The 15718-nt window shown below is 41.3% G+C and overlaps 1 protein-coding gene across 1 annotated transcript in view; it reads left to right on the forward strand.

Moving 5' to 3' along the window:
• The window catches only part of ZBTB8A (zinc finger and BTB domain containing 8A), a 174450-nt gene that overhangs the window by 97205 nt on the left and 61527 nt on the right, over positions 1-15718 (forward strand). The window contains exon 2 of the mRNA XM_044082445.1: positions 5440-6450. Within this exon, the coding sequence (XP_043938380.1) occupies positions 5466-6450 (985 nt within the window). The 5' untranslated portion in view covers positions 5440-5465. The remainder of the gene's footprint in view (positions 1-5439; positions 6451-15718) is intronic.

The raw sequence follows: 15718 nt of genomic DNA on the forward strand, positions 1-15718 counted from the left end.
TGTTCTGGCCAGTATCTGAAAGCCTAGTGGGGACAGGTGCAGACTATCCCTGGTAAAGCAGTGTGGTCTGTTGATCATGTCCTTCCAAGCCGAGAAATATTGGACCTCAGTAGAATGACACCAGTAAATGAGCTAATTGTAAAAGTCCATCATCTTCTCTTTATATTACGGTATCATCCTTGGTAGAATGCTTCCTCAGTGCTAGGCTCATGCCTCCCTGGGCCACATAATCTGAAAGCTGTATCATGTCCAAGGATACATTTTGGGTCATTAATACCCACATGGACTATGACAGAGTCATACTGGTATCTGTTCATTTCTTGAGTGCGTGTGTGATCTTGCAGATCCTTGGCCCTGATAGACAAGTGACCAAGACTATCGCCTTGCTTTTCCTGGTGAATGGAGCATCATTTTCTCTCACAGTAGAATCTCAAATGACCAATAAACTGGCTTGTATGATAGTTTGCCTTAAGGGCTTAGAGGTCAAGACATTGTTAAATGTGGTTGTGTGCCCTTGGGAATGTTGTCTTTGTAAATTGTTAGGGAGGTTGCTGAGGACAGCATCTGGGAGACCTTTGAGGTTTGGGTCGATTGCATTTAAGAACCTCAGCATATGCGAATTTTTGTCTCAGCATTTGGTATAATGTCTTTACCTCAGACATGCATGGTACAGGGTTTGATACTTAATGGTTATTGGCTAGATTTGTAATACTCTGACTGATAGCTTATTATTTACTTATGCAAAGACAGTAATCATTTAATGCCCGAAAATAAAGCACATGGGCTGACAGGCTTGCAGCAAGAATTCACAGTCTTCAGGGTGGGTTTGGTATAATGGTTAAGGTCTTCACCTCATAAACACAAAGTTTAGGGTTTGAGTCTAACCTTGGGTTATTGGCTAGGCGTAAAATGACCCTTCAGTGCAGTTGGCCTAATATTGACCTATGAACCTACGTATATTACAAGATTAAGGTTCCCAGATTAAGTAAATGCAAATATAAAAAAATGCAGTTAAATGAAATAAATAATACTCCGATCCTGCAGCAAGTCACAATTCTGCCGTTATTGTGTGGAGTACTACAAGACTAAGGTCCCAGACAAAGTTAAAAATGCAAACAGTTGACTTTTGGCCAAAAACGGAAATGCAGAAAAGAGTTGTTCACAATTCAGATCCACACTCTGAAAATTGTGTTGTAAACAAATTGAATGAGATGGTATGAAACAGGCTGACTCGAGCTTTGAGTCTAATGAGAGTGCCTTATCAATGTGAGCTGTCTGTGTCCAGTAGAATTAGGTCTGCGCTGGGCATCCTAATTCTTTTTACAGCATGGTCAGATGGTCAGATAGCTAAAAGAGCTGAATGAGTAGGTGGGGAAAAAATCAGTCTAACAGTGGTTGTAAAGTCAGAGCTTTTGTAGCCGAAGAGGAATGTAGCTGAATACCATAAATAAGAAAATTGTTTCTCAGCTAATAGCTAGATCTACTTCCTGTTCAGTCAGTGAATGCAAAAGGAATATTTCCTGACTGACCCTAGCCAACATCTTTTAGACTCCGAGAAAAAAAATATTTTGCAGTAAAACAAAATTTAAAATACACACAACTGTACTATAAAAATGCCAAAATCAAAATGTATTGGAAATATCCAAACTTTAAATGAAAAAAATCAATGCATTCAGCAGTTACAAACTGTGAGCCTTTTGTTCACTACTTCCTTCTCACTAATTGCATCTCCTACCATCACATTAAAACAATATATTCAAAAACTTAAACCCACCTCTGTTGCCTGTAATAACCCACCAGTAGAATGTCGCAAAGTAACCGGATAATGTTAATATGGTTTGATTACCCATGAACTACCACATAGCTGGTAGTCTACCTAATGCCGAAAATGTGATGAGACCTTGGGACACAGGTGGACAGTAGTCTCTCCTTTGATAATCACATTGCCACAGTGGTCAGGAAATCCTTCTACGTGGCTCACCTCATCACAAAAGGTTTCTCATCCAGAAAAAAAGATGTCATTGTTCCCCTCTACTCATCACTCATTAGACTCATTATAGAGTACAACGCCCCTTTTGGTATGTACTTCACAAGACATCTACAACAACTGGAAAGGCCACAGAAATACCTCACAAAGAGGATTACTGGCCTCAAAGATGCCCTACGCAGACCGTCTCAAAAAACTCCAGCTTTACTCTGTCGCATATCGCCTGCACAGAGGTGATCTCTGCCTAACATACAAAGCTATGTCAAACCCAGAGCTGTTCCACTTAAAGAAATCCCAATCCCTCCAAGCTACACGGTCTAGGGACCTAAACCTTATCACCACAATAAACAGAACATGCTGGAGGGATAGATTCCCGTCCCAGAGACTTCCCGTACTCCTGAGCAGACTACCTATCTATGTCAAATAGAGCTCCTCATTAGCACTCTTCAAGAAAAATATTGATGATTGAATGGGAGATAGGAAATTCACCCCGGGGATCACTTCTGTGGCTCTGCTCGACAGGGGCACAGGAAAATAATTTTCTTGGGTGGCGAAAGCCAGGGTACATTTTTGGCTAGGCTTATATAGGCCCTAGGGCCAATAGCCTAGTACCCTCATATGAATCCTATGAATATGAATGTAAATTTGCCTATGTCGCAAGTGATAATTCAGTAAAGATGTTTGAAAAAATCGCAAAGTAACTGGATAATGTTAATATGGTTTGATTAATTTTATATGAATGTAAATTTGCCAATGTCGCAAGTGATAATTCAGTAAAGATGTTTGAAAAAAAAGTAGCCAGATAAGCCATTGCATACCCAGCGTCCACATTTGTAAATTACCCTTTCCAAGAAGATATAGTCCCCAGACTCTGGGGGGAAAAAGTCCTGTTATTCCCTTGCACAGACATGACTAATCACTAGCAAATGGCAGGGCTATAGCCATTCTGTTCCATCTGTCTAAAATACTTGAAAGATATTTTTACCTGCAGTTGACAGATGCCTAACAGAGAACAAGTTACTTTTACCATCCATCCTCAACCCCTTTTCCCATTTTGCACATGGGGTCGGGCCAAGGTTTACACCGCCAGGTGGCTAGCCCTGCTGCGTTACTTAATTTGCACCACTCACTCGCACGCACGCACTCACCTACTGCCAACTTAGAGTGCCCAATCCACCTACTGCATGTCTTTGAATGTGGGAGGAAACTGGAGTACCCACACAGCATGGATTTAGGCCAGGCTATAGTACAGAACACAGTGTATACATTGGATTAATGAACTGTAAGCTACTCGACAAACAACATTAGTGTGCTATAAGGTTCAGTATCGGGGCCTTTACTATTTTTCATAAGTAAAATTTATACAGCAAATAGATCCAGCAAAAGCAATCCAACATGCAAAAGACTGAACAATAATATGTGCTCTCTCTTCAAACGGCTCTTGGCTAGAGCAATCTAAACTACTCCTAAATCCAAATAAAACTAAATTAATGTTATTTTCACCTCCAACCCAACAATCAAACTACTGCAGTTTAAAAATATTATCAGTCTGTAATACCAGAATTGAATTCATACAAAATGTAAAGATGATGTATATTGTATCTGAGTGCAGATTTAAGATTTAGTGAGTAGAACCAGCTTGCAGTTCAAAAACTAACCATAAACTAGGAGTTCTGTATAAGATGAAACCCTTTCTAACAGGGTATGAATGTACGATCCATAGCTCAGAATTCTTTATTCCCTTTTCTGTTACATAAATTCAGTTTTCACTAACCTTCACTCCTTTCAGATAGCTAAAATGGTGCACTCATAATAAAATTACTATTTTATTTTTATTTACTGCGGTGGTGGTGCTGCGGTAGCGTTGTCGCCTCACAGTTAGACATTGCCCGTTCGATTCTCGGAGCGTTTTCTGTGTGGCGACGTGCGTGAATGGGCGTTCCTTCGTTGAAGGCTGTGTGTTAGGCCCGGCAAGCCAGCTCGTAAAAATCTACTGCCAATCATTAGCGGACCGGAGTTCCGCTGTGGCGACCCCTAACCGGGAAAAGCCGAAAGACACAAACAAACTATTTTATTTTTATTTAACATTTGTTAACCAGGAAAGTCTGACTTGGAATGAGCCAAGTTTCAGCGGAGGCCCAAGGAGAAACGGTTCAGATGCATGTCTTTGTAATGTGGGGGAAACTGGAGGACCTGCAGACCCCACACAGAAGGCACCCAGCCAAGAATCGAACCAGAGAACCTCTTGCTGTGAGGCGACAACGCTAACTGCTGCACCACTGCGCTGTACTAACTGTGCAAGGAACTACAATAACCAAAACACATCTCTGTCTGGCACTTCAGACACTTTACCGGCTGCAGCTCTCTAATCTCCTAGTCTGTACTCTGATCGACTGCCCACAACATCCTTTATAACCCAGGTAGATGCCCTGCTGTCAGCCACTTACTGAAGTGGCACATACCTCTCAGAGAATTGTGCTTATTAAACCAATACTTGGTAGTCACTCAGAAATCATAACAATGACCATTAACAAATGATAAATAAATAAATAAAATAAATAAATATGTTATTAAATTGTTGAACCCCATCCCAGTCTCATCTCATCTACAATTTAAAATTTCATTGAAGAGATACCTCTCAGCAATGTGGTACTGCAGTTATAACGACCACTATTACTAAGCCCCCTTTTGTATTATGAATCTTATCTCATCTGTAGTTTAAAATATTAATGAAATCACCTACTCTTGTACCAATTCCATTCCTAAGTTCCGTCCTTAAGTAGTCACATCAAACAAATATCACAAAGTTCTCACACCAGTAATCTTCTTGTATATAGGTTCATAAATTAGTGCTAGGCTAGCTGCCCTTGTGAGCCATTTTAAGCCTAGCTAATTACCCCATGTGAGAATCAAACCCTGCACCATATGTCTGCAAGGTAAATACCTTAACAATTATGCCAACCTCCGTAGGTCTTATGCATATTTTATCCAGTTAAAATGAACTTATATCTCATTTTCTGTGTGGCAAAATTCCAGTAGAAGTGTATACATACATTGTAAAATAATTCTGAATGTTCATCTGACGTGTGACCTTAACATGCTCTAAATACTATGTAGTCTATATAAAATGGTTACTACCTAAGTGTTGCATAGTATTTTTTTGTTGTTGGCTTATAGAGACGCATGTAATGTGGAGCTTTTCTCCCCAGGCCTCTGCTTTGCCCTGCTGGACTTTCATAGTACTGAAAGGTAACTAACTAAGTACTGGTTGGTAGTGGTTTTAAAACCATGTGCTGTTTAGAAGCATGAAGGTGGGGAGAAACATTAGAATTAATAGAGAAGGGGGTTTGTGGTTGTTGTTTTTTGCTGTGCTGTACATTGACTGATGTGCTAAACCCTGGAGTAAATAATTCAGTTAATAACAATAACAACAGTTTTTTTTTTTCATGCAGAGAAGTAATTAAGGTGTCACGCTGTTATGGAGATTTCTTCCCATCACTCCCGTGTCCTACAGCAGCTGAATGAGCAACGCAGGCAGGAACTGTTTTGCGACTGTAGCATTGTTGTAGAAGGACGCCTTTTCCGAGCGCACCGAAATGTACTGTTTGCCAGCAGTGGCTATTTTAAGATGCTGCTTTCTCAAAGTGCTCGAGAACCAGGACAGCCAACAACAGCCACCTTTGAGGTCTTCTCTCCTGATACCTTCCTGGTCATTTTAGACTTTGTTTACACAGGCACATTATCTTTGACTAGTCAGAATGTAATAGAAGTGATGTCAGCTGCTAGTTACTTGCAGATGACTGACATAATTGGTGTGTGCAAAACATTTATAAAGTCATCTCTGGACATCAATGAGAAGGAGAAAGATCGCTATTTCAGTCTCACAGATAAAGGCACAAGTAACACTAAACCCGAGGAGCGCCCTCCAATGTATGGTGCAGGGTGGGGTGCAGAAAATAGTCCCACCCCTCCTCATATGAACCCTGATATGGGAGTGGGAGTGGTAGCTGGAAATTCCTGGCGCAGTTATGGATTTCATCCTGGACCGTTGTTAGGTGTGCAACAGCCAGTTAAGGAGCACATGGAAGACCCTGCAAAAAAGCACCGAATGCACCTAGGAATGCTTTCCCCTGGAATTCAAATCCCTCATTATAAACCAAGTAAACCAGTTGATAGTAGTAGGACTGGGAGGTCACTGGAACCTCCTAATCACTCCAGCCACCTTCCTCCTCCTCCTCCTCCTGCTGTATCAGAAGAACAGGCTCAGCTTAGTGGAGAAGTGGATACCACTCACATGGGATACCAGCACGGCCAGGGTACAGATGTCATGTCAAGGAACTGGCCTCTAGTGCAGACAGAGCATGACCCCACAATGTCAGTAACCAAGCACAAAGCTTCGAAAGCTGATGAAATATATGCATCCATGCCAACAATTTTAGGAGTCATGACCAACTGGAGAGAAGGTAAGGAGTAATCCTGTTTCTTCTGGCATTTTCTAAACATCTTTTTTTAGAAAACTTTTATTGAAAATGATTCATGCATATCTGTGTGTTATCAGAAAATAAAGCAGAACTTTACTTAGTAACTACATTTAAATGGTAAGCAGTTTAAATAGCCCATCTGTTAATTAGTAGATCTTTGAGTTTTAGTTCCTGTTAGTGGAGGAGATCCAGCCATGGGTAAGCGCTGATGACAAGTTTCTCTCATGGACTTAATTGTCATTTCTTTTCCACCGTTTGTGAAAAGCTGTGAAATGTGGCTCATTTTTGTAATATCCTTTTTAGGCCCTCCTCACATGACCATTTAGGCCATTTCACTATCCTGCTAACCCATTTGTTTCCCTTTCCCAGCAAGCCACAGCCATTTATTGAAGATGAAAGCTGAGCAGTGATGTAGAGTCATATACCCTTGACTTCCACTTTAACCATATTTGCAACTGCTTCAGGGTGTGATATACAGTGTTTATGCAAGTAGCTAACTTCACTGGCAGCTTGGGCTTCCTGGGAAGTTGATGGTCCCCACTTGGTTCACCAGTTTACACCAGGGAATAACAAAGTGGGACTTGCATCCCTAAGAAATACACAGGCTTACTCTGGAAGCCAGTATAAGCTGCTGATGTCCCATGCCCCCGACTGCTCTTGCAGCATCTGGACCACTAATCAAACTTTGGTAATGTGGGCCTTGGTCAACCCCTGTGCCACCGAACTGGCAGATTCAGCTCAGTTTCTGATGGAGAAATATTAGAAATACTCCTACACTTGTGTTTGGGATGGAAGCTAAATAGCTAGTTTTATGGGGGGGGGGGGGGGGGTAGAGAAGCATGTGAGGTTCATTTGATCAATGGAGTGAAGTACAGACCTAGAATATTGTGTTAGGCAACCAGTGTGAGTTGGTAGTAAGATGTATGGCAGGTGATACTGAGGGTAGAACTCAGAAAGCCATGTGCTTAGAACAAAGGATAGTTGTAGCCAAGTCCAGCGTAAAATCAAAAGTGTAGCTAGTGTGCCACAAAGGGGGCAGCTGTCCCAAGCACAGAGTGTTAGGGGGCATGATCTGCATTCATTTCTGTACTTGCATTATGCTGGTATGGAAATAACTACTTTTGCAGTCAAGACTGAAGCAAAGCACTTAATTCAGTGCTTCATCTGAGGCATAGCCTGTAACAAGCAGTTTGCTACACAGTGTACAGCAGACAACCTTTTTTTTCTTTCTCATTAAACTGAGGAATACAAAATTTAATGCTAAGGAGACAGGTGAGCAATGCCAACAGACAAATGACCTTTTTTTCTTTTTTGTTTCTTTTGCTGTGGGCAGTAGATGAGGAAGCTCCTGCTCTGGGTAAAATAGCTGGACACCATTCAAAAAGTATGGGGGCTAGACATAAGCAACTTGGAGATCAGCACAAACTGTTTGCAGTTAACATCCTAACCTGCCAAAGGTGTGATTCAGAAAAGGATACCAGCAGCTGCCATCTGTACTAACGGACCCCAGTCCCAGAATAAACAATGCACCTACCAGCTGTACTAAAGGACCCCAAGATACACGATGCACCTGCCCGCTGTACTAAAGGACCCCAGAGTACATGATGCTCGTGCCCGCTGTATTAAAGGAACCCAGAGTACATGATACACCTACCCTCTGTACTAAAGGACCCCAGAGTACACAATACACCTGCCTGCTGTACTACAGGACCCCATAGTACATGATGCACCTGCCCACTGTACTACAGGACCCCAGAGTACACTATGCACCTGCCCACTGTACTACAGGAACCCAGAGTACATGATGCACCTGCCCGCTGAACCACTATGCACCTGCCCACTGTACTACAGGAACCCAGAGTACATGATGCACCTGCCCGCTGAACTATAGGACCCCAGAGTACACTATGCACCTGCCCACTGTACTACAGGAACCCAGAGTACATGATGCACCTGCCCGCTGAACTATAGGACCCCAGAGTACATGCTGTCCTTTTCAGTTCTGTTGCTGAAGTTCCTCTGGGCAGCTGCAGTTTGGGCACTGAGCTCTACAGTTTTATGTTTCCAAATTAAATTACCTACTAAGGTATAAGCAAAGTTTCTGAGTCGATTAAGCTGCCACTTGATATCACTGCTGCATTGTCTTGCTGGGGCTAACAGTTTTATCAGCATAGGAAAACTGTTCTACGCCACATGTAGAACTCCTTATTTATTTACAAGGGCCTTATAAGAGCTTAGTTTGTGTATTACTGATTGTGTCTTAGTTTTGGGTGAAAGCCCTTGTCAATCTGTAGTAACAGCTTTTGAATGTAGTCCAAAGATTTGTAAGTTAGAGGAAGTGTCAGTAGAATGCAGGAAGCTCTTATTAGTCTGTGCAGTCAATGGTACCCTGTCTGCAATACTGTATGCAGCTCTGGAAGTCAGATGTTTTCAAGGATAGAGCAAGAAAGTCCAGAGAATAGAAACAAAACTACGCATGGTCTGCTGCAGAGTCTGGAAAAATGTAAAGATGTACTGTATGGTCTGCCGAAAATGGCTATAAATATTCATCTGACTAAAGGACATCTGCGGCGCACCAGAAGGTCTCCCAGCTTATGAAAAGTAAGAGATGTAAGAACAGCGGGATTGTTCCAAACCTAGATTTATTTATTTATTTTTATTTTACATTTGTTGACTGGGATAGTCCATCTGGATGCATGTCCATTTTCAGCAGAGGCCTGGGGAGAAAAGCTCCAAGGGTAAGTAGATACAGCATTACATAATACCAGCATTACATATTACAAACAGACTATTTACAGAGATTACATAAGTAAGCAAGTTAAACAAGTTCCACAGGTTAGAGTTAATCCCGAGTGTAAATTGGGATTAAATTAAATTACACAGTAAGATGGTTAAGAGATTTTTACACATTCTAGAGAGAGTTAGCTAGGCTTGATACAGTGACATAGCCAATTAAGTAACACATGTTGTTTGAGTCTAGTTTTAAATTCACCTAAGGTGGAAAGTAAGGTAATATCAGCTGGAAGAAAGTTCCAGGATCTATTTACAGAGTTTGCAAAGAGAGAGTCACCGGCTGTGTTATTAATTTTGCTGGTCTGAATTAGTAGTTTTAGAGGATTGAAGCGGTCTAGGATTGTTATAGGGGGTGATAATATTTTTGAGTGCAGGAGTATTGTCTGGATTATAGAGGATTTTATAGGCCATAATCAGTTGGTTATACTGGATTAGGCTGGGCAGTTCAAGCCACCCAAGCTGGTTTCGATTGATGCAATGATGTGTCCTAAATGGCAGCCCAGTGGCAAACCTGGCAATGTGGTTGTAGCAAATTGAGAGTTTGTTAAGGACGGTCTTATTTAAATTCGAGAGTAGAGGGGATGCATACAGAAGGGGTTGAAAGAAGGTGAGAGCGAGCTATGGCAATTTTAGCTGGAGGGGTTAGGAAGGCTTTTATTCTGTAAAGTGACCCTAGTTTTTTATTGATGGTTTTGATAGTTTGGTTAACATGTAGGTCGAATTTTAGATTATTATCTATGATGACACCTAATAGAGAGGGGGGTCAGGTAATCAATTAGATTACAGACTTAACTCAGGGACAATGAGATTTATTTTTCCCTGAGAAGGTGTAGGTAAATCAAAGTGAGTTCAGATATAGTGGCTGAATTAAAAAGTGAATGGAGCAGACAAAAGGCAAATTAAACAGAGGTAAGTTGATATAAGCTGCTGCTTATATGTTTATCAACTGGTTATACATTAGGTTCATGGGTTTTTGCTAACGACTGCTGGTGCCTTTAAAGCCTAGACAATCATCCCAATTGTATCCTGCAAGTTTATGTGCCATAGAGATTATTTTAAGGGGTATATGTAAGTTAGTGTAAGATTTATAGGCTACCTCTGTCCATTAGAGACATAGGTGCCATACCAGGGGTGTATTTCCAATTTCCCATTCACTGGTCCAGGTTTCTCTCAAATGGGGTTAGGGAAGAGCTCTGCTTCATATGTTCTAGATACGGGGAATTCTGAGGCACATACCTGTCCCCCCAGTATGTCCTGTTTATATCACAAGCAAAGTTTATTTCCATAGATGGAGTATTTTTGATTGTATTCATTTTGTGTATATACAAAAGGTCCATCAGAGTGGGATCCAAAAATGTCTTGTATATCGACTCTCAAAAGTCTGTAGAAAACAGACTATAGAGACAGGGCTTTGAGACAGTCTGCATAGCACATGCTGTTTACACCCTGTATTTGCTTTGTGAAGAACCTCTATGGATGTTCCAGTTGTTGCATGTGCCTGCTTAGGTACATACTGAAGGGGGCACTGTACTTAATGATGGGCTATGATGAGGGCAGAATACAGTGGAAATATGACTTTCTTGGACCTAGATGATGTGCTGTTGCTCATAGAATGAATTCCTTACTACCTTGGATACATGTCGGGTGAAAGCCATTTTACTGTCTGCATGCATACCCAAATTGCTGACTACTGATTCTACTCTTAGGGTTGTGTTATTGAAGAGGTAATTTCCTAGGGTGGCTGACTTCCCAAAGGGTACTCTTAAGCATTTCTTGGCACTGAGTTTTAAGCCATGGCTTTAGCACCAGTTATTTGTCTGTGTTAGTCGTTCCTGCAAGATGTTGGTGTCTTGGGGAGTTCTGTGACTTCTAGTTTGCAATCATCTGTAAGCTTGATCAGACAGAGGACCGTGGCATTAGGCTTGACTTCCGAGAAGTAGATGCCAAAAAGGAGTGGACCCAGCACAGAGGTCTAAGGGACTCCACTAGTAACTGGTCTCTTTGTGGAGGTAGGCTCCCCTGTCCTAACTTCCTGAGTCTTGTCTGAGAGTCAACTGACTATCCATCACATAACATAGGGGGTTTATGTCTGTATCTGTGAGTCTGTTTATAATGCTCGAGTGGGGTGTAGTATTAAATGCCTTAGCTAGGTTTAGGTAGGCAGTATGTACTGTTGCCCTCATCCATTGCCGTGGTTGATGTTCTCAAAGGAGTCCACCAGGTTGAGTAGGCATAATTTGCCCTTGACGGAACCAAACCTGGGTTGTGTCCAATGTTTGAAGTTTTTTTTCACCTTATTAATCATTCCCGTTGTGACAACCCTCCCACTGGGCTTGTAATCATGGAACCTCAATCCTCACCACTGGCAACAGTGGGGGCATTCTCTGAGAGGATAGCAGGTGCACATGCCGAATTTCCAGATGCAGCTCTCTGCATCAAGTGCAGTTTCCCTTAAGAGCACACACAGACCACAGTCAGTCAAAGGATGGTTTCTCCTTCTTTCTCCATATTCCCAATAAGACTCCGCACTGGTACAGCTACAGAATTGAGATCTCAGCTAAGTGACCAATTCAAGACCTCCAGCACCCTCTCTGTCCAGCGAGTGCTTCGTGTCTCTGCCCAAGTAGCTAACACACACACTCTTTGAGGTTTGATGTACACACACACACACACACACACACACACACACACACACACACACACACACACACACACACACCTGGGAAAGGCTGGTACTGGTTTACTAGCTATGCCCCATTCTGAACAGATTATAAGGTAATTACCACTCTCCCCAGTCACTCCTTATGATCTGCTTTAGGGCCCTTAACAAAGGTGTACAATTTTTCTGTGTAATATTAACACGAATACAAATGGTAGTTTGACCAAGAGCAAGGTTATTAGGAGTGGCCCACACACTGCCCCCAAACAAATATGCAAGTACTCTCAAAACTTATATAATCTCTACACAGATCAGCCACAATGAAAGATTTAAATATATTTAATAATAAATAATAAAATAATGACAATACTAGACTCCCTACACAATGGAGCAGAATCAGTCATGTGTGAGGAGGCAGAGCTCACTGACTCAGTCAGAAGAGAAATCTTGTGGATGAGGGAGATCGAGGGTTTACCTTTACGAATCATGTATCACTGCTGGACAGAGGCTGCAGAAAACAATGGTACTAGTATTCTCATCCTAAGGGAAAGGGTGACACACACACACACACACTCTGGCTAGGCTTATAAATAGCCTAGGGCAGATAGCCTAAAAACCTAACCTAACTGTAAATGTATATTCAGAGTGACTTGAGTTAAAAACCGCAGGAAATATTTAAAATAACATTGCAGTACAGGCTCACACAAATAAAGAAAAACATCTAAACTAAACTTTACTATATTCCTGACTGAAGCTAAGAGAATTCTACTATTCCCTAGAAACTTACTTCATTAGAGCAAGGCTGGTGTTTGGTGAATGGGTCTTCTTGTTGTCAGGTCCAAGACAGAATGCAGAATGCTCTATCTCACTCAGAGACTTCTCAAATTAATACCTAAAATATTACTGCTGGGATAGCTTGCAGAATGACATTTCTTGTCATCTGACTTCTAGTGCCCAGGTAAAACCCTCATTGCTGAAGCTGGTAGTATTTAACATCTACCTGTAAAAATATACAGACAAGGGCTTTTGCTCAGATCTTTGGCAGATGCTGGAAGTCTGCATTCCTTCATGCTTCTAAAGTAGCAATATTGATTCACACCAAAGACAATACAGAAAGCTTTCTAGTACAGACCCTTGTCTCTAGCTGCATTGAAAACTTGTAATATAGCCTCTTTATTGCATAGCCTATAAAGTAATTTAATTTCAGATATTTTTCTAAAGTTTGCTGGACTGAGGTTAACCTCCTGTATTTTAATTTCCACTGTTAAAATATATACATTTAAAGAGTCACAGTAGTGCATGTACATTTCTGTTCTCTTCCAGTAGGGCACACTGTGATTACATTTTAAGCACAGCACTTTGCAAATGCCTTTTCAACACACGTCTGTACAAGCAGTTTGATGTACATATGACATATTGTAATATACATTTTTAACGGAAACATCTTGTATAAATCATTTTGATATTCACCAATGACATATAATTATTTACAAAGTTCCAGCTAGCTCTGCTGGCAGTATCTCCTTTCGTCACACCCATGACAAGATTTTCCAGGCTTTGCATATGACGCTAGTCAGACTTATGAGGCTTTAGTTCCTGGGCCCACCCTTGTGTAGAGGGTTGACTGTTGCATTGCTCCATTTGCATAGCAGAAAGCTCGTCTGGAGGCTACGGTTCAACAGTGACTCCATTGGTCCTGATAGGTCAGGTTACAGGCTATGTAGGAGGCATCCTGAGACATTATCGTGGCTCATCAGTGCAGTGTTTTTGGCTTTAGACAGTGCATATAGGACCTGCTCCCTAGTTGGCAGGGGTAGTTTGATGGTATTTCCTGGAGGCAGCCGGGGGTGGGGTGGGTGGGGGGGTTGTAGCTGAATATGTCGGCCAGCAGACTTGCTATATCTTTTGGCTCCATGTAGCTAGCTCCATTTACAGTCATTTTTTGCACACTGTTGCAGAGAAACTGATAGACTGGGTGGGATCACAGTTTCCATTATTTGTAATTGAAGCACTGTTTTTATCTGAAAAGTGATAGCTGGTTCAGTGGTAGTTATGGTGGGGACTGTGCATGTGTCCTTGTTTAAGAGGAGATTAAAGTTATTAGGGTTTAAAAAGATGATGAATTTGTGTGTGTGTGTGTGTGTGTGTGTGTGTGTGTGTGTGTGTGTGTGTGTGTGTGTGTGCGTGCGTTAACTAATTAAATCTTCAGAGGTACATGTGAAGTACAGATTGTATGAGATTTACAGTAGTACACAGTCAGATAGCTACCAGAGTCAACAGCAGGATATGTTGTGTTCTGTTTATTACCTTTTTTTCATTATTGATGTTTGTATTCATTTCTCCGGTCTCTCCTTTTTTGAGTTTTGTCTGCTAATAGCCTCAGACCTTTCTCCAAATTTTTAGTTCTTAAAATATTGACATCTTTATTAGAGAAAAGATCTCCCAGCCCGTTCTGTAGTGTAGGGTAGGATTAGATGGATGTTGTCCTTGAGCTTATGTAGTGTAGGTTATGATTAGATGGGTGTTGTCCTTGAGCTTATGTAGTGTAGGTTATGATTAGATGGGTGTTGTCCTTGAGCTTATGTAGTGTAGGTTATGATTAGATGGGTGTTGTCCTTGAGCTTATGTAGTGTAGGTTATGATTAGATGGGTGTTGTCCTTGAGCTTATGTAGTGTAGGTTATGATTAGATGGGTGTTGTCCTTGAGCTTATGTAGTGTAGGTTATGATTAGATGGGTGTTGTCCTTGAGCTTATGTAGTGTAGGTTATGATTAGATGGGTGTTGTCCTTGAGTTTATGTTGTGTAGGTTATGATTAGATGGGTGTTGTCCTTGAGTTTATGTAGTGTAGGTTATGATTAGATGGGTGTTATCCTTGAGCTTATGTAGTGTAGGTTATGATTAGATGGGTGTTATCCTTGAGTTTATGTAGTGTAGGTTATGATTAGATGGGTGTTATCCTTGAGCTTATGTAGTGTAGGTTATGATTAGATGGGTGTTGTCCTTGAGTTTATGTAGTGTAGGTTATGATTAGATGGGTGTTGTCCTTGAGTTTATGTAGTGTAGGTTATGATTAGATGGGTGTTGTCCTTGAGCTTATGTAGTGTAGGTTATGATTAGATGGGTGTTGTCCTTGAGCTTATGTAGTGTAGATTATGATTAGATGGGTGTTGTCCTTGAGCTTGTGTAGTGTAGGGTAGGATTAGATGGGTGTTGTCCTTGAGCTTATGTAGCATAGGGTAGAATTAAAGTATGCATTGGATCCTTATGTTTTTCTTTGTTTGTTTAGATGAAGTAACACTAAGTGAGACCAAAAGTATCACAAACAAGAAACATAGGCCATTTTATCACATTTGTCAGAAAAGTACGGTTGTTAGAGCATAGTGAAGACATTAATTTAGTGGCAGACATTTGATGATTGTGCCATTCCCCATAAAGGAATATGTTACCCCCATAAACCACTGTCTGTAGAAAACTGTTTGAAAAGTAGGACTGATACATTTGTATAGGCATCCATTCCTAGCTGACCAGGCATTATTTGTCATTCCCTGTGTTCTGCATTTCCCACTGGCCTCCCAAGTATGTTTATCATTCTGTATGAAATTCGGTGCTAACTGTCATCCAGCAAGTGTAAGGTGAGACTTGGGGCATCCATTTTTGCCCTTCCATGAAGACTACACTTACTGCTGAGGTGACCTTAGATTTATTAGAGTAAGGGTATACCGTTCACCCTGCAGGAAAATACAGGGGCAGAAGTCTCAGATTTGCTCCATGTGGATGTGATTAATATGGCTGTTGG

This window comes from Protopterus annectens, chromosome 1.part1, assembly GCF_019279795.1.
Source record: "Protopterus annectens isolate FY-2018-M chromosome 1.part1, PAN1.0, whole genome shotgun sequence".
In the NCBI taxonomy this organism is placed as follows: Eukaryota; Metazoa; Chordata; order Ceratodontiformes; family Protopteridae; genus Protopterus; species Protopterus annectens.